The sequence below is a fragment of the Oryza brachyantha genome, chromosome 10 (genome assembly GCF_000231095.2).
Source record: "Oryza brachyantha chromosome 10, ObraRS2, whole genome shotgun sequence".
Classification (NCBI taxonomy): domain Eukaryota; kingdom Viridiplantae; phylum Streptophyta; class Magnoliopsida; order Poales; family Poaceae; genus Oryza; species Oryza brachyantha.
In genome coordinates this window covers 1,543,226-1,563,233 of record NC_023172.2, presented here as the reverse complement: position 1 = coordinate 1,563,233, position 20,008 = coordinate 1,543,226, and the positions used below count along the sequence as shown (strand labels likewise).

The following is a 20,008-nucleotide window of genomic DNA, read 5'->3' as shown; positions in this document are numbered from 1 at the left end:
CGTGGGCCCCACCCGCTGACCGTATGACCAACCCAACCCTCTTCTCTGCTCTGCACCACCTACTCATCTCCATCTCTTCCGCCTCCCTCCCTCGTCGCAGCTCTACCAAGCCAAGCAAAAACCCAAATCCCCCCACCTCGAATTCGCCCGGTTCCACGCGCCCCCGCCGGAGATCGCCCCACGGGACGCCGATTCGGCCCCCGGGATACGCGATCCTCTGAAGAATTCTCGTCTCCGGAGGTGTAGGGTAGGGGGGTTGTGAGGTTTGTGGAGGTTTCTTGGGTTTGGGGGATGGGGGAGGGGGTGAAGGCGATGCTGGGGCGGCCGATCCAGCTCGCCGACGAGGTCGCCAAGCAGTGCGGCGCCGCGCGGTGCTTCCGGGCGGAGTGCGCCGAGCTCAAGGCCCGGGCGGACAAGCTCGCCGCGCTGCTCCGCCAGGCGGCGCGCGCCGACCTGTACGACCGCCCCGCCGCGCGCATCATGGTCGGGGCGCAGCAGGCGCTCGTCAAGGCGTCCTCCCTCGCCGCGCGCTGCGCCAGCGGCCACCCGCGCCTCAGGCGGCTCTTCACGCTCAGCCCCGCGGCGGGCTTCCCGCGCACGCTCGCGCTGCTCGACACGGCGCTCGAGGACGTCGCCTGGCTGCTCCGCATCTCCTCGCCGCACGCCGGCGGGGGCGCCGACGGCGACGACTGGGACGGCGACGCCGACCTGCGGGGGCTCCCCAACATCGCGCAGAACGAGCCCATACTGTTCCTCATCTGGGACCACGTCGCGCGCCTGCACACCGGTGGCCTCGCCGCGCGCGCCGACTCCGCCGCCAACCTCGCCTCCCTCGCCCGCGACAGCCACCACTTCGCTAAGCTCATCATCGAGGAGGACGGCGTCCCGCCGCTGCTCAGGCTGCTCAAGGAGGGCACCGACGATGGCCAGGAAGCCGCCGCCCGCGCGCTTGGCCTGCTCGGCCGCGACGACGAGAGCGTCGAAAAGCTAGTACAGGCCGGGGTGTGCTCCGTCTTCGCCGCCGCGCTCAAGGACCCACCGATGCGCGTGCAGGCTGCCGTCGCCGATGCCATCGCTACCCTCGCTGGCCAGAGCACCACGTGCCAGGAGCTCTTTGCGCAGAACAACGCCGTCCGCTACCTCGTGGGTCACCTCGCGTCAGGAACCATCCAGGAGCACAGCAGGTACGCTGTTGGCTCCAACAGCTCCAAGAACAGCGCAGCTGCCCCTCAGCAGATGACGTCGCTCCACTCGGTAGTGCTCGCGAAGACGCTCAGCATGCGCCATGGCGGTGATCGTAGCACCTCATCCACAGAGGACCCTCCAAGGGTTTACAATGAACAAGATCCAAAAAGGAATCAGATGCAATCGGTGGTGCAATCCGCGATGGCTGCTAAGACAAAGACGAATGGGTCATTGGTTCCACCCTTCAGGCCACAGTTGGGCACGAGCGGCTCAAGTGGCCGTGGTGCTGTTCGGGAGGTAGAGGACCCTGAGACCAAGGCACGTCTGAAGGCTATGGCAGCAAAAGCTTTGTGGAAGCTCGCCCGTGGTCATCTTGATGTCTGCAAGAGCATTACTGATTCGCGTGCACTGCTGTGTTTCGCGGTGCTTCTTGAGAAGGGTGATGGTGACATGGGTACTCATGTGCAGTACTACTCAGCAATGGCAATCATGGAAATTTCCCGAGTCGCCGAGCACAGCCTTGCGCTGCGGCAGTCGGCATTCAAGCCTAGCTCTCCAGCAGCTAAAGCTGTCGTTGACCAGCTGCTTCACATTGTCGAAAAGGGTGTCTTTGATGATCTCTTGCTCCCTTGCATTACTGCCCTTGGCTGCCTTGCACGCACTTTCACAGCGAGTGAGAACCGCGTGATCCGCCCCCTTGTGGAGCTGCTTGATGAGCGTGAGCCACCAGTTATTAAGGAAGCCGTGGTTGCACTCACCAAGTTCGCATGCAATGAAAACCACTTACATGTAAACCACTGCAAGGCCATTGTCGATGGCGCTGGAGCTCGCCACCTTGTCCAGCTGGTGTATCTCGGTGATGAGGTGCAGATAGAGGCACTGATACTGCTCTGTTTCATTGCATTGCATGTGCCAGAAAGTGAGGAGCTGGCTCAAGCAGGTGTGCTTGCTGTGCTTCTATGGGCATCAAAACAGGCTCACATGATACAGGACATGCGTGTTGATTCACTACTTTCAGATGCCAAGGGGAGGCTGGAACTCTTCCAGTCCAGAGCCTCCAGGTGATTTTGGCAGCAAGACCAGCAAAACATGGGTTAGTAATTTCTTTGCTACAACGTGTAACTAGGGTAGATTTTTTTTTTTCTGTTGTTCATCATTGTTCTAGCGGAGTTTTGTTACTCCGTAGATTGTACAAATCTCTAGCAATCAATCTGTTAGAAAAATTGGTTGGGGTTATTGAATTGTAATCCAAGATGCGTTTATAAAAGATTATATATGTACCTGTAAAGTTGGTCAAGAAATTTTGTTGTACTTGTTTGTTGGGATTGATCTTCTTGTTACTTTGGTCCAGTTTGGTGTCATGAAAGTGGGATTGTGAAGCTTTAGTTCCTGACCAGGCTGTTTAAATGCATTTTAACATAATTCAGCTTCAAAAATCACAGAACTATTCATTCACAATTTGTACAAGCATGGGAATTCCAGGAAAATTGTTTTTGGAAGGATCTGGCTTGCATATCATGATGTCCTTACATATTGCATACGGACATTAACTTTGATTGTTTCTGGCCAGTAGATGTTGATTGTTTCAATAATCTGAATATGTGATTGATTTTAGTGTTGCAGAGCATCCCTAGTTTTTTTGATGTATTGCTGGTGTGTTCCTTTTCAAACTTGTCCTACTCATGTTTGGAGTTTGGACATTTCTTCGTTCACCTTGTCCAATATGACTGGAACTCTAGACATTTATTTATGCTTGTACCAAGTGCTATATCAGCATTTTGGCATTTATCATACTGAAGGAACAGGACACATCAACAAACAGTTGATTACCTTGTCAATACTCAATATAACGTGTGAACACATTTGCATTTTCAGTGTACACAGATAGACATCGTTTATGTATGTTTTGTAATCACAACATGCTGAATTTCAGGTCAGTACAATTGGTGTAGGCATGTACTCTAAAAATTGACCAACATTATTTACTTGTATCAGCTGTGCAACTGCTAGGCACATTGCTTGTGTTAGCCAACTTCACCAGGTCAGCCAGTTATTGTTTTAGACCTTCATGGATCCTGTGATAAATCATAGGCGTGATAAGTACAATTATTATTCTTATAAAAAATAATAACATCAAATGGCATTTACAATAATGTATTCGTTTGAGTTTTTTCTTCTTCTGTTGGCAGTTTGGCACTAGTTGACTGGGTTTTTCATTCTATTTTTATGTTTTGACAAGGCCACTTGTACGTTTGACATCACTAGTTGCTCTAGAATTTCTATTTTGCTTCCCAAGTGGCATGTTGCCCTCTTCTTTCCTTATCTTTTTAGTCTTGACATATCAGCACAACATGTACAAACATTATAGTACCCATACTAGACATTAACTTACCCAGCTGACACCAACACCTGGGCCTCACCGGAAGTCACAATCCAGAGGGGCCAGCATGCTATTGTCAGTTCTTACCCAGGTCATCAGCTTACCCAACTAAACGAAGCTGCTCACCTCCGCAGTTCCCAGGGATGGGGATGCCGCATTGCTTGGCGACATAGAACACCTTGTCCAGGCTGATGTTGTCCTTGACGCCTGGGCTGCCCAGGTAGCTGCAGACGCAGGGCACGTTGACGCCCTTCATGGTGGTGCAACAGTCTGGTGATGGCTCCAACATCGGCCCGTCCTTCTTGACGAAATTGTAGCAGGTTGTCTTCAGCACGCCGATGTCGTTCTGGCAGTCTGAACCTGCTGCTGCTGGAGCTGGAGCTGCAGCTTCTGTTGCTGAAGTAGTGAGCACTACCAGGAGGAGGATCAGCAGTGCACCCAGGCTAGCAGAGCTGAGGTGAGACATCCTGGTATGTGTTATTCCTGATATCTGAACTCTTCTGATTAAACTTGTGCTTTGGATGTGTGCAATGCAAATATATGATGGTATTTATAGAGCCTGGTTCTTGAGATTATCATGCTTCATTCTTGGGCTACCTGAGCATTCCGTGCTCCACTGGGAACCAGGAAATGCAATGCTTGTGAGTTGATTCATGGCTACGTGTTTGATTTTGATAGTGCAGCAGATGCAAATGCGATCTGTGTGATAATTTGTTGGATGCAGAGTGTGCAGTTCAGCTTGTTGGGCTTTGTGATCTACTGGGCCGGGCATGGGTTTCCGATGGCCGATCAGGAATACTGCTTTCAGTTGTGCTTTCTTCTTCTTAAAGCCCAGCAATTACTGGACTCATTTGCTATGCAAAGCTCAGTACAAAATGCTTGGCCTTCTTCATGTCGTTGACAAACTGCATCTGTTGTGGCCTGAACCTGTAGCCTGCAATCTAACGGGAACCTGTGCATGCTTATTTTGCAACGGTAGGAAGAATCGTATGCTGTTTTGTTTTGGATGATAAAAGATTATTTAATTTTTATTTTTAGTACCATAAAAAATGAAATTAACTACTATTAAATTAAAATTCTAGTACTGTATACAGGTATAAAGGTAAGGCGATAAACTTTTATATAGAATTTTTTAAAAAATATATCATTTAATAATTCGGGAAGGGTAGGTTCAAAAGCCGTGAAATAGTTTAGGATAAAAGAATGCAGCCTTAATTATATGAGATGTTGGAATAGCTAATGTAATGCCGACAAATCTACTTCTCCCTGCATTTTAAAAATTTAAAATATAAACATTTCTAGCGTCTTTGTCATCTGGATTGTCTGCATTCTGCAGACATGCACCGTTCATTAAGAAGAATAGTAGAAAATGTCATGAACAGTGTCGTGACACTAAATCTACAGTATGTGTAAATTACTTGACCTCCTGTAGTGATTACTGTAGTGCATAACCCCACTATTCCATTTTGATCCAATGGTAACGGAATATCTCCAAATGCATGTTACTGTAATCCTAGCTACTTACGCAGGATCTCATTTGCTTTTATTGTGACTAAAGAGGTGTGAAAATAAGTGAGGATGGTTGAAATGAGAAAGTAGTGGATAAATTAAATAGGAGATGGTTATGATTGTTTGAGATAATAAGTAGATGAGGAGTGGAAATTAGAGCAAGTATAATAGTAGGCTATAAGCTGGATATATGCTTATGTGGATGAGAGAAGAGATGAGAGAGTGTAAGCAGGCTGTTAGCTTGTAGCCAGCTTGGACACAGGAACCAAGAAACTCTATGAGAGTGATATGTGAGTCCTGCATTAATGATGAAGAGCTAACTAGTATATGGGTGAGCTAAGAGAAGACTATAAGAAGTCTTATAGTCAGCTTGTTGGTTATATTATTAGCCTTGCTCCTAGTATACATACGACCCATTGGAATGACACATACAATTGAGTTTGATCAACGGATATCTAAGTATGTGAATCACCACTCATTGATTGATTATGGTTGCACTAAGGGCATTGTACATTTAGGTATTAGATACAGTGAGACTTTATTGGATAAATTCTAAATGCTAGAAGTAACTGTATGTCTGTATCTTAGAACTGATGAGATTTATCTCCTGGGACCACAAGTATCAGTGTAAACCATGGTAAGAACTAATTAAGAAACATGTTGTCAAAACAGCCAAACCATGGTAAGAAACCCCAGTCAAGGGGTCAAAGACATGGACATGACCTGATATGATCGATGTGGCACTTCCTCTTCTTTCTGCCCTCAACTGAAAGACTGACTGATTCACCTGCCTGTTCTCCAGCCAACAAAATGTGCAGAAATCCACTGCAGCCGTGAAGCAGAGCATTTGGACACTGCAAATTCATTCTGCCAATGTAGGTACGTACCTACTACCGTTTACAGCAGACAATGTTTTCACTCTGTTTCATGCATACGTATTTACCTCTCATTCCTCAGTGACCAAAGCAATATATCCAGATTGACTGCATCACAAGTTGAGTAAAAAAAGAGAGGAGCTAGCACGCATAAGAGTAAGAGAAAGTTAGTGACTACTCTTCTTTTTTGAATAAAAACTGTAGCTGTAGAATCTCCTGATCGATGATGACTCAGTAGCAGTAACATTCCTTTTCATTTTAATTGATTAATTTCTCCCTTGCTTCTTTCTCAAAAGCAGCTCCACACGAAAGGACACATTACAAGACGAGCGACTTGGAAACGCATCTCTGACGACATGCAAACCATAGCCATGGCCATGGCAAAGGCCAAGCTTCACTATCTCTCAGTAACAAAGAAGAAGAAGAAGCATACAGTAGGAAAAGAGGCTTACTTTTACTACTAGCTCTAAGAATAATCTCATGAGGTAATTGACATGGCTGATCATCAACTAGCTAGCTAATAGCTTGCTAAAAACTAGTGCATCCAAATAACCAAACAGGACCGATCGATTGAGCTCTCTGATAATCTTGATCACAATCATGCATGCAGTGTTGCATCGTCGGTTCAGAGGCCGTGGCGGTGGTGCCGGTGGTGGTGGTGGTGTCCAAGAACGAAATGGAGCGGCGACGGGGCCGGCGCCGGAGCTGGAGACGGCACCGGCGCGCCGCCGAAGATGGCGGTGGCGTTGAGCAGCGAGGGCGCCGCCGGGGCGACGGCCGGCGGCGAGAGGGCGGGGTGCGGCGGGCACTGGTAGCACTTGGCGAAGAGGCCGAAGGTGTTGACCTGGTGGACGAAGTTGGTGATGCTGGCCCAGCCGCCGAAGCCGAAGCCGACCACCAGCACCCACGCCACCACGAACGAGTTTATCACGTACGCCCCCGTCCATCCTCCGGCGAACCTCGGCGGCCGCTCCACCGCGTTCTGCATTATTATTCAATTATATGTCATCTTTTGTCTTTTTTTCCTTAAAAGAAAAAGTCAAACAACATATTTATAAATAGAAAATAATTTATGAATAAAACTTTTATATAAACGTTCATGTTGATCAAAAGCCAAATTTGAAAAATAAACAACCATGAAAACCCTCAAAATCAGAATTAAACAGAACAACACTGTATGGATTAATGCAGGGAAGGAAAAGATTGGTGTGTTATGTTCACCATTAGTTATTCAGAGTTATGCTACTGTTCCAGAATCAAACAGAACAGTGTGTGAATGCAGACAGAGAAGAGAGACTATGGAAAGTTAAACTTGCATTGGGATGATGTCAGAATTAGGTCATTAATTTGGAATTAGTGATACTGTGATGATGCTGTTGGTGAAAGCTTTAGTTTTGTTGCTTTCTAGACATGGTATCATGGGTGTCCTCTCATCCCTCATGCATCTCTGCCTGCCAGGGCATGCTGTTGCAAACTTGCAATGCAGTATTGCAATGCAGTCTGTCTATTCGATGCCAGGGGCTCCAAGACAGCAGATGGTACAAACATTGCAGCAGGCAAGCATGCATATGAGCAGCAGCCTCAGCAAACGTCCTGATTAATCTCTAAACGTACCCCTCTCTTCTCTTTCATCAGTAGCTTTATGGTACACTTCCCAGCTTTCTTTTATCATATCATATCACCACTTGCTCTGGTTGCTAGCAGCTTAGCTCAAAGGAATTGCATGCTGTCAGTTTTGTCTTGCATTCAGTCTTCTTCACTGAACATTTTTTTGCAACTAGCAGCAGCAGAAATAATGGTGTTTACCAGTGTATGTATAGTTTAACTAGGTCCCAGATCAATCAGTAGGCTTGTTGATAGTTAGCTCTAGTGATTAATGCCAGCTTAATTAGTATCCATATTAGGGACAAACACAGTTAGAGAGTTGTAGAAGCAAGGGGTGATGGGCCTGCAGGTGGGCTCATGCTGTCTAGGCTGTATTGCAACAACCAGTTGCATCAATCCTACATCATCACCAACATTGGCTACTGCAGCTAGCTAGCTTGCCTCTGGCACCTATATGTACATATGAACAGCACCAAAACTATATCTCTACCTAATGCCTCTGCAAATATGCATATGCAATGGACCCCCAATGTAGCCATGCAAAGACACATAAGTGCATGCATATATGTTCATATATAGATACAGATATATGTATATTTATTTACTAAAATGCATGAATAAGATAAAAACCAATGTATATGTACAGCCAGAAATAAATTAATGTAAAATTAATATATGGGGAGAACTTAATTCCAGCCAGGCTTACTCATTTTGTTTGTTACTGTAAAACTTTTTTACTTTTTTTTCCAAGCCAAAAGTTTTAAGCGTAAGCCGCATTTCAACACAAAACTAATATACTATAAAAACATATTCAACATCGGATTAAATGAAGATAATTTAGTGTAACTCTAAAAAAGTTCAATTGAAAACATCAAACAGGTTTCCCTCGCACAATATACAATATGAAACGGAGGAAGTACTAATCAGTTACGTGCATGTCGGCACTCGGCAGAGAACATATATAGATGTAAACCATTAATTTTCCGTAGTTGAAAACATATGGTAGTAATTAAATAGCAATGCATAAACAAATAAATAAATATAATCGATGATGATTAGGAGATCGAAGAAATAAATAAAGAAATGTGATATACCTGGCGGGACTGGGGGGAGCGGAAGGTGACCATGTGGGCGAGGGAGGGGATGATGTAGACGGTGAAGCTGACGAGGAGGGAGCCGACGGCGGAGTTGATGGGGCCGAAGAAGGGGAAGATGATGGCGAGGAACCAGATGGGGACGACGACGGGGAGCCTGGCGGCGGCGCGCTTGCAGAGCGAGGCGCAGCCGTGGAGCCCCACCAGCTTCTCCCACACGAAGTAGAGCGGGGTGCAGGCGAAGCCGAAGGTGATGAACTGGTGGATGAGCATGAGCACCACGGCGGCGTCGCGCCACGGCGTCCTCGGCAGCAGCGCCAGCGCGTTGGAGTGCGTCAGCAGCTCGTCGCCGAACGCCCAGTACGCCGCCGCCGCCGACGGCAGCGTCAGCGTCAGCACGTACACCGTCGCCAGCAGGTAGATCGCCTTGAACTTCTGCGGCCGCCACATCGCGTGCATGATCTCCCTGCAAGTCCGTCCAACCCAACCAACCCCAGCTTTGAGATTCGTGCACCCAACGCAGCTCTGCTATGCATGTGGGGCCCGGCTGTCGGTGGGCCATTCATTCATGCATGCATGCAGTGGTCTTGTCTTTTTGGTTTGGTTGGTACTACATCGATCAAAACTCACGGAATGCATGCAATGTGGTAGAGATGCATGACTGATGAGATGGATGCATGCCGAGCTGATGCTGCTGAGGTAAACACAAAGGCCCCAGTTTGTTTTTGTTTGTGTACCGGTAGCTCTGCATTTACCACTTAACATGATGTTCATTAGTTTGCTGATATATGGATCAGCTCCTAATCAACCAGCTAAAACCAGCAGCATATATACTCGATCGGCTCTCAGATAGATTAGACGACTATATACCACCCTCATTAGCACGTACCAAGAGTGTCTCGCAAAACCAATGCATCAAAAAACGTGAATGATCTATAAGAGCCTTATTTTTATCATGGTAATGCATGCTAGCTACCCTATTATTTAGGATGTTAAGAAGGAGCCGCCTATGTACAGTGTGGTCCCGAGTTCATCTAACTGTTGTGGGATCCACGTGTCATCGTTTAGTGGAAACTTTGAGAGCCATGCGTGCATGGCACGTGACCATGCATGCCTAGATGCCTCGCACGGTGTGCACGCTCCATGAGCAGGGAGCCGTTGCACTAGCTGCTAATGAATCAGTGGTTTAATTAACATGGAGTAAATATATATGAACTAACTAAAACTGGGCAGGCAACTTGGGCAAAACACAGACCATGTGTACTGTACATGCAAGCAAAGCAAGCGTGCTTGATTAGTGTAAGCTAGTAAATTAGTGTAGTAATTAGGCTATATATAAATAAGCACACACTAATTGATGTGAATGGTTAAGCAAGTTCATTAAGCGAGAGCTAGCCTAGGATGAAATGACAGTACGTAAGGAGAGGTGTGTGTGGTCGGCTTACACGGTGACAGCGTGGCCCCCGAAGGTGTAGAGGATGTTGGTGGCCCCCGTGAAGTACAGCACGATGCTTGTGGGCCCCGAGTGCGCCACCCCCTCCACCTACGTCCATCCATCCCACAATATATAATACACTTCTTTTTTTTTTTCCATTCATCACTACATAATATATACTAGAACATATAAATCGAGAGAAAAGGAAATGCATGGCATGCAGAAATAGAAGGAAAGGAAAAGGAGAGTATGTATGAAAGAAAGAGGATGTGGTACCTGGCCGTGGATGAGGGAGGCGAGGGCGATGTACCAGGCGGTGTAGGTGGTCATGAGGAGGCCGAGGAAGGACCAGATGCGGTAGTTGTGGAAGGAGGGGATGAAGACGGTGGTGGCGCAGCAGGCGCCGAAGACGTAGGTCCAGGTGCGCTTGTCCAGGCGGTCGTTCACGTAGTAGATGTTGCTGGCGCACCCGATCAGCTGGATCACCGACCCGAACACCAGGAACGTGCAGTTGAACGCCAGCCCCACGTTCCTCCAGTGCCTCCCCAGCAGCCCATCCAGCACCTCGAACCACTGCGCCCCCCATATATCATTATTCATCGTGAACGAGGATGGTTGGTGGATGTGAAAAGACCATATGTACCTACCTGGATGACGTGGTTGCGGAAGTCGAACTTGTCGCGCTCGCGGCGGGTGCGGTACTCGAGGTAGAGGATGCTGATGAGGTAGGCGGTCCAGCTGCCGAGGAGGCCGTAGAAGAGCTGGAAGAGGATGCCGCTCGCCATGCCCAGCTGCGCGAACGAGTAGGGCAGCGTCAGCAGCACCTGCGCCACCTGGTTCGACGCGCAGCTGAACCACGCGTCGTACGCCGACCCGCCGTGCCACAGCAGCCCCGACAGCCGCGACCCCTCCTTCCTCCCCTCCCCCTCCGACGACGACTCCACCAGCTGCTCGTCACCCGCCGCCGCCTTCTCCTCCGCCAAGCCACTGCCGCTGCCGGACGCCATGGTAACTGATGCTCTCTCTCTCTCTCTCTACTACCCTTCTGGCTAATTAGCTAGATGCCTCACTACTTCAGCTCTCAGCTCGATCTGCTGCTGCTACTGCTCAACTGATGAGATCAGTGTAGTCACAGCACTCTTGTCTGAGTCTGAGATAGGTAGAGTGGTGGTGGTGGTTAGCTGCTAGTGAGTGAGGTGTATATATGCAGGTGGAGGAGGCCGGCAGGGCTCCAGCAGCTGGGGCATAAAGAAAGCAGCTGCCCTCTTTCCCTGTCTCTTTTCCTGCGCTTTCCATGCACACTCCCTCTTTTCATCTCAAAAAAAAACAAAACAATCCGAGTGAGAGAGAGCGTGTGTGAAGGACTAGTGCAGTAGTGCTCCTCAGTTTAATAATTTCTATCCTTTGGAATAATGATATGGTCTTCTAAATATCATTGATTTTAATTTTTTATTAAAATATATAATAAATGTTTATATATGTCGTTCTAGTGTTTTCAAACTAAATATTTTAAAGATTACTAATAGTCAAAGTTTTAAAAGTTTGACCTACACATTTGTACAAAACGATCAGAATTATGGACGTGCATCAAGGGAACAGCTAGATAGGGCTTTTCTACGAAATCTGGGGCAAAGAAGAGGCCCGCAAGCTGGGGCATTCATGTCATGGAGAAATTAAGATATAAAGTGGTTTACATATGTAAGGAAAATAATTAAGCTTTTCATCAAAGAAAATGCTATAGATGGATCGAGCGAGGTGCTGTGCTGCAATTGCAATATTGAAAAAGCAAATTAAAGCAAGTGGCATGGAAGGATGAAGTGAGTGGCAAGCCCCATGCATTCGATGAGCTTGCAGTTTTGTACTACGTGAAACAATAATGCACATATCTGACAAATTTACCTTTATTTTATTTGGAATATCTAGCTATGATTTCTTTTCGTTTAAAGCAAGCGAATTACATCACTGTGACCAGCTGACATTTGATCGATCGAAACGCGTCAAGCCATCCATTCTTTAATTTGTATCTATAATATCTGCTTATCATCTTTTCGCTTATGAAAAAAATTAAATTTAGAGTTAATCTAAGGGAATCTTATTCTACTTATTTTCAGACTTCGCTGATATATTGTAAAAACAAGTATATAATTTTTTTTATTCATAATTTTTTTAAAAAATTATTAACGAGTGCTTTCGCTTATGCTTTCTAAAAGCAAAACGATGATGATGTATAGCTGCTAGCTAGCTCATGTAAATATTATATGGAAACGAAAACATTTTTTAATTAGATCACGACGATCGAACAGGAGCATACCAGCATGCATTATATTAATAATAATTTACTAATATACATATGTATACAACTATAGCAAGTAGATCGAGTATTTCTTGGTTCTTGTCTTGTCCCTGTTGCACTGTACGTATGGGCTGCAATGCTTAAAATAACATAACATAATTAATATTGTCTCTGTGTGGTGTTACATCGGGGATCGTATTTTTTAAGAGAAAAAAAAAGAATTAGGGCGCGGTACATCCGGCCATATATACGGGCGCGCTCCGGCGTGGTCTACCATGCTGCACGAGCGGGCCGGCGTGACCTCCGACGAGCCCCACTACGTACACTGCGTGCGTGCCTCGAGAGACCTCTCGATCTTCTTCGTCTCCGACTCCGGCCGGCCGGCAGCTGGCGCCGCGCCTGCACCGGCAAGCCAACCCGGCTAGCACGCATGCAGATCTGCATGGATTGTATACCGTTTCTACCTATTATATTCAAATATCTTTAAGAGATTATCCATTATTCTAATCATATCCAAAATTTTGTTTAATATAGAAAAAACCATTTCCAAAATCTAGAAAAAAAACATTCCCAAGATATATATACACACACACACTAGCATTTTGGTTCAGTTAGTAAGTCATCAATTCCATATTCCACTCACCAAAATGGCTGACTAGCTAGCTAGCTAGAGATATACGAGCATTTGGCTGTAAGATTTAGCTAGACTTTTTGGAGATATTCTTATAACATGAAGAACAAAGCCAACACTGCCTCTAAAAATTGAGATATCATCTACAATCAGTTTAACAGTTGATTTAATAATTCATCCGTACACTAGTTAGTTACGTATATACTACCTCCGTTTCATATCGTAATACTGTCTAGACAATACTAGAAAGTCTTATATTACGAAACGGAGGGAATATGTGTTAAAACAATATAATCCCCTAGTTCACTTAGCTCTCTTACAGAGCTCAGACTATAAATCTATGACCATTTTCTCTTCTCTCCTTCAGCCCACCGTAAATCTAAAGTGATAATCAATTCTTATAGTCTATTTATATCATTCTATTGTAACTACTCTACAGTCTAGTTAGTTAAACACGTATGAACCGAATGTTTGCTTCTTAATTTAGTGGGTGATTAAACTAAACAAGCTGATTAATTAATCGGTGCAGGGTCGCTCATCTGCTGCTTGTTTGTCCCTGCGTTCTATGCATATATATGCATGCCGTTTGCTAGCTTTAATTGGACCACCGTCTCTATATATACATCTCGTGGACTCTGCAGATTAACAATTCGTATACATATATGTATATAATTGTAAAGAGAATGGATGGTTAGTTGTTTATGAATGCATGTTGTTCTTGTTGTTGGATGTTGTTTTGCTGTCCTAATCTGATTGCACGTGAAGGCCCAAACGGTCGATTTAGGTGGATCAATATTCCATTCCCTCTTCATTCCTTCTTTTATATTAATCCAAGTCGTTAATTAATTATTGGGTTGATCCGGCTTTTCTTAGTTTGTTGGTTCATGCTGCTAATCGACCATGTCAAACAAAATAAAAATAGGAATCGATCGTTCATTGCCTAAGCTTTAAGCTACAGCTTGGGTCTAAATAGTGATCGAGTGGACGAGACAGATGTCGGCCCATGGAAACATATTTTTGTAGCTATCATTACTTTCTGTTTTATTAATTTAGAGTTAGTGAGAAGGGACGCAATTTTTGGGTACTGAAGACAGAAGGTTTTCACTGCCGAGTGAATCATGAATTAGGATTTCCTACCAACTATTTGACAAAATGATCGTATCTTATTCGAAAAAGACCAAATTAAATACCCGTAAACTATTGTGACAATCTGAATTATTATCCTGAATTGCAATGCAAAATATTTAGCACCCTCTAATTTTCAATCAGCACAAATAACCCTAGCACTTTTTTGGAGTGGTTTGGCATTGGACACATGGCACCAACTTCCCAATTCCATCGGCAATAAAAATAAAATATACGTAGGTCCACACATGTCATATCTATCTATCTAGCGACCATATGGGGGCGAGGAGACGAGGTCCATGAAGGGGGCAACCGGCAGTAGAGGCAGAGGAGTTGTGCATGACGACCATGACAAATGGCAGGTTGAAGTGCACAAGCCGGCTGAAAATAATCAAGCTCTTTCCTAGGTGGGGTGTGCAGGGTTAGGTGGTGGACGTGCTGCAGCAGTGTGTGCCGATACTGACTAGGTTGGTTTACTCTAACTGCCTCGCGTTCCAGTGCCTTTGCCTTCCGATTGCACCCAGTGAGTGACATGTCCTAGTTGCTCGAACACCTGATGCGCGTGTTTATTGGCTCGTACTAAGAAAAGTCTGATATGTTATTTGCATTTTCTTTGGACATAGTTATTGGTTTCTTAGTATTTATGTCGTGGTGGGGTGCGCGATGATGAGGACGATAGTCGTGGCGATGACATCCATGCGGGAGGATTGCGACACTAACGACGATGGTGGGTTGAAGGGCATGAGGCGCCCAAACCAATCCAGCCTAGTGGGATGACGAAGGTGGCAGGCGAGTGGATGTGCGATGGAGCACCGTGATAGAGAAGTGGATAGAGGGAGGCAAGCACGGATGGGAAAGATCATCGGTGGACTATACCACCAGGCGCATACTCCTCCTTCGTCGCCACCTTGACCCAACTTCCACCGCCTCGAAGGACCTGCCCTCTTGTCCCCCATGTGGTTGTGTTGACGTCAAAAGTGGACCCGATGACGTGTCACACACAAACGCCTGAGAGTCACTTCTTAGAATGCTCTAGTGTAGAACCTAAATTCTTAGATTATGCGGACGTGCCAGTCAGTTTGATCCTGCAACTGATAAGATAAATAGTAAAACAAGCCGATCAGCTATCAAGTCGATAGTAACTAAAAATCCAACCGATTCGGATGTTGATGTAGCAGTATTTTGTCGATAGACTGATCAATCGGCTGGTGAAAGCTTGGATCTTCTGGGAATCCAATACAAATAGAGTTGAACAATTAAATAAACAATGAAACATGTGTTACGATCGGCTAAAACCAACTAACTTGTAATACTCATAAGCCACAAAATAAATACCGATCTAAGTAAATCAAGCTGATTGGTGTAAACATAGTGTAGTAAGGCAATCGACTACTCTGTTGATATAAATATGATGGACATGTAGATCGTGACAAAGATCATCGGCTATAAACGACTGACAAATGACCAAGATCTATAAAATATCCAGCCTAGATTGCTAAGAATAATTATAGAGGATCGAACCAAACCGAGATAATTCAAGATTATGCCTAGCAATGTCAGGATAGATACTAAACAGTTCTAGATTGCTATCAAGCCGATGAGCCGATGACTGATAACTTATCGGCTGGTTCTCCGATAAAACAATGAGCAAAATATGCCAACATGATATAAACTATTTGATAGTTGCAATCCAATAGATCAGACCGAACCAAGACAGTACGAGATTGAAGATGTCAAATAGCAAATATCAAATTGATGTAAATTACCCAAAGTGGTCGACTAGATCAACCCAAGATACATGAGTGACTTAAGCTGAAACTGATACGATAACTAGCAATCGCGCAACCAAATTAGAAGATCGGACCGAACCGAGACAATTCTTATCTAGCCGATACAATTACTTGGCCAGCGGAACGTAGGACTTACCCCTCCACCGGAGATCGAGACGATGTAGCCCTGCGTCAGGTGCGATGTAGCCCTGCGTCAGGTGCCAAGGTTTGCCTGTGTTGAAACCTCAGTGAGGAGGATAGCGATGCGCTGAAAGTAATTGATCTATATTATGAGAAGTAGATGATTTACAATGACCCCGAGCATACATATTTATACCCTCGAGTGGATAATAGTCCATGTCGGACACAACACACGACTCCTAATAGATAAAATAAAATAACAAACTCTATATCTAACATGACACATGTCTCCTAATAGATAAAAAGAAATAACAAGTCCTTATCGGACTCTAACTCTCTTAGAGAAAAAGGAAAAATCCTAAACTAACTCCAACTACTAGATAAAATTATGCCGTCAAGCCTTGGTCTTCATGATTTCTTGTTGAACTCAGACTCTTCCGAATAAGATTTTTATCTACTGATTGCGCATTTCCTTAACCAAATCCACCAAGGTAATTTTCTAAATTTTGGTGTTAACAGGTTGCCATCACCGAGCAGAGAGAGAGGTAGAGAGATAGAGAGAGAGGGGTAAGGATATGACATGTGGGACCATCCTATCTTCTTTATTGTTGACTGGATTGGCACTTTGACGCCACATGTGCAATCTCATGTGAAAACCACTCTAAACAGTGCTTAGGGGGTAATTCATCTAGATTAAAAAGTTCGGGGTGCTAAATTTATGGTATTCTACTTTAGGGGATTTCTCGGACCGCCTCAATAACTAGGGGGAGGGGAGGAGGTAATTCGTACTTTTCCTATCTAATCTAATGTTTGTAACCTTTTCTACTACTATATTGAAATTCATCTTTTGGACACACCCTCCTCACTTCTCTCTGGCTTCGGTAGCCGAAGGTGTCAAAGGCACCAGCGAGACCTGTCCATCTAACTTCCCCCTGCCCGCCCCTCCTCATCCTCATGTCGGATGGCATTGCTTTTCTTGTCATTGGTTGCTACTCCGCCACAGATCGCCACTAGAGACGCCACCTCTGACCCGGTCAACTGCACATGACCATCACTTTAAATTCCAGGGAAACACCCTTTCTTCGATCCTCTCCTCTTGTCCTGATCCTAACCCCAAACCCTAATTGGTTGGGTCGTCACGACATCGCCGAAACTAGAGGGAAAGGAGGTTGGCACAAATCTTGGTGCAATCGATGACAGTCCAAAATTTAGAAGAAATTGCTCTAATTTTTTTTATCACATGAAGGTTAGCAATTTCATATATATTATATTATAGTTAAGGTATCGACTGATATATTCTCCTATACTAGTTTGCACATTCAGATTTAAATCATTTAGACAAAATTTTTATATTGTCAAACAATAAATTATGCAAAATGTTAAATTTAAGTAAGACACATTATAAGGCTTCCATAGAAAACGCTCTATGCACACAAATTAATTTGGAACCCATGTTCACAGTTTGTGAGAAACTAAGTTCTCTAGTGATCAAGAGAGCTAACCACATATAGTTGCTACTACACCATTAGCCTATGTCTATATCTTGGCTATACTAGTAGCAAGATATGACTTGTGACTAATTGAAACTAATTATAACATGGTGGACCTAATGAACAGCAAGGCTGCATATGTGGGAGCGCATGCAAACTTTTGAAAAATATCAGCACAGTAGGTGATCACCAAAAGTGAGATTGAAAGACCCTCAAAAAAAAAAAAAGTGAGACTGAAAGTAGTGCCTGTTAAGTATCCATGATCTCATTTTTGTGTGTGTTGTTAATTGCCAAAGTGAACTTAAACTCTAAAGTTTATCTGAAAATGGATGGAAGATCTATGTTGCATGTAATTAGAACCATATGCACATGTATGGATGTATATATAAAGTTGGTGTTTGATCACTAGATCTCTCTGCAGGCAGGCTGACCTTTGCATATACAACGGCTACTCATCATCATGCCAAATTTGTGAGGCAAACAAGTTTGCTGAGTTGAGTTCTGAAGCCTGCTGAAGTGAAGGAGACAGAGTTGGTACAACCCAAATGATGGGAATCTAGGCCCCTCCACGTTATCAAATGAAAGCCCTAAGCCAAGCATGCAAGCTTCCTTGCTCTCTTGTGGCATCCTAAGCCTTAATTTGCCATGCATGGAGCCTGAAGGATGTTCAAATTAACTAAACATCAATTTGACCCTTGCTCTCTTGTGGTATCCTAAGCCTTTGTCTAGCTGCAATATATAGTTTCAGAGAAATTTCTGCAAATTAAGTATGCTTGCTTAACACATGCCTAGCTAACAATTAATATTTCAGTCTTGAAATATTACATACTCTGGAACTCCAATTCACAGTAATTTAACTGTGTCTGTACATGCATGGTTTACAGCTAAAATCTTGATCAAATCAAACTTAGCATTCGGCACTTGATTTGCGTGCATGCATTCGGCTATCCAATTAATGAATTGAACAAATTAAACAAGTAAACAAAAATTATTTGAGGTGGTTTTTCGGTATATACTAATGTACAGCATGAGAGGGAGCATGGAGAGCAGAGAACCGCATCATTGCGTTTGTGGCGAGCGTGTTATGGCTTTTGAGCATCGCAATGCATGCATATTCTCTCATCTCTATGGCTACCAGCTCCATCACCTTGTAATTTATCTTTCTTTCCGTTCTCCCGAGTTGCACTGCCTCCATAGCCATTCATCCCAGCTACCATCTGCATCTTCTCTTCTTTGCACATGAGATAGAGAGAGAAGAGAGAGAAAGTATTAGAGCGGGTACAATAGTAGACTATAAGCCAACTACAAACATATTTTAAGGTGATAATAGAGAAGAGAGAAAAGCAGCGGACTACAGACTTATAGCTAGTTGCAACGACGACTTTAAGACACATGTATGTATAACATGTGAGACCAGATATTAATTGTGTATTATATGACTATTGTATGAATTGACTATAGATAATTTATAGCCAACAGTTAGCTATACTATTGAACTTGCTCTTAGGCCAATTTCAATGGGAGTTTTATGGGCAATAAATAGGATGACACGTAGGTATTTTTGATGATATGGCAAAGTATTAATGAATAGAGAGATAAAATGAGTTTCATGGGGATGAAACCTTCTCTGCACTGTTACCTAGACAGCTTGTGTCTTGCATGTAACCTAGGAAACAACAATAGATGAAATTATGCATTGAGACAGGGGTGTTTCATTCTAGTTTCAAACTTTTTAGATGACATGTCACACTAGGTAATCGTATTCATGAAACTTGCATTGAGGATGGCCTAGGCATTCCCAACCTATAACACTAGATATAGTTTCTATCAACTCCACATCATCAAGAAACTAGTACTAGACACTACTCTTCCAATGCAAACACCACTATTTCATACTTTAATTTAATGCTACTTATCTCACATGATATCTTGAATGTTGTATAGAAACCATGTCTCATGCAAGACATGGTTTCATTCTCTTTCCTTATTTATTCACTTGCCACATTATCTTTTATCCTAGATGATAACTTAATTAATGTTATGACACCATCCTAGTCATTGGGTTGGGAATGACCTTATACTCCAGCTATGGTGAAAACAATGTGCTGTGACTGTGAATGTATGTGAGCACTCCAAACTCCAAAGGCACTTTGCGCTACACATGCATGGAGAGCTACCTGCTAGACACACTCATGGCTTACTACTGAGAGTGCACACTGTGGTTGTCACTGACAGTGGGTCCAGAAGAGAGCTAGGCTGTGGTGTGGGCCCCAGGTGGCAGTCGGTGTCTGGGGGAGTGTGCAGCAGTATGTGTATAAATAATAATGTTGCATGGATGCATGCTAGGGCTGAGAGTGTGGATGCATTTAGCTTGGCCTGGGGGACATTCCTTCCCTTGGGTTTGCCAACAGTGTCTCCCCTTTTGCTGTTCTCTTTTGGGGCTTTCCATGCAAATGTTACAAACGGCCGGGGTGAC

At 44.4% G+C, this 20,008-nt stretch overlaps 3 protein-coding genes across 3 annotated transcripts; 1 reads left to right on the top strand and 2 right to left on the bottom strand.

Annotated features, from left to right (window-relative positions):
* Positions 1 to 75: 75 nt before the first annotated feature.
* On the top strand, positions 76 to 2,528 carry LOC102718677. The gene has a single exon (XM_015841914.2). It carries the CDS (start codon positions 292 to 294, stop codon positions 2,248 to 2,250), a length of 1,959 nt encoding a protein of 652 aa, XP_015697400.2. The 5' UTR covers positions 76 to 291; the 3' UTR covers positions 2,251 to 2,528.
* A 468-nt stretch (positions 2,529 to 2,996) lies between these two features.
* On the bottom strand, positions 2,997 to 4,101 carry LOC102705011. Its single transcript, XM_006662118.2, has 2 exons — positions 3,692 to 4,101; positions 2,997 to 3,260 (listed from the first exon to the last, which is right to left on the bottom strand). Exons 1-2 carry the CDS (start codon positions 4,029 to 4,031, stop codon positions 3,244 to 3,246), a joined length of 357 nt encoding a protein of 118 aa, XP_006662181.2. The 5' UTR covers positions 4,032 to 4,101; the 3' UTR covers positions 2,997 to 3,243.
* Positions 4,102 to 6,369: 2,268 nt separating this feature from the next.
* On the bottom strand, positions 6,370 to 11,240 carry LOC102704741 (auxin transporter-like protein 3). Its single transcript, XM_006662117.3, has 5 exons — positions 10,731 to 11,240; positions 10,360 to 10,656; positions 10,094 to 10,191; positions 8,649 to 9,114; positions 6,370 to 6,931 (listed from the first exon to the last, which is right to left on the bottom strand). Exons 1-5 carry the CDS (start codon positions 11,088 to 11,090, stop codon positions 6,575 to 6,577), a joined length of 1,578 nt encoding a protein of 525 aa, XP_006662180.3. The 5' UTR covers positions 11,091 to 11,240; the 3' UTR covers positions 6,370 to 6,574.
* Positions 11,241 to 20,008: the final 8,768 nt, after the last annotated feature.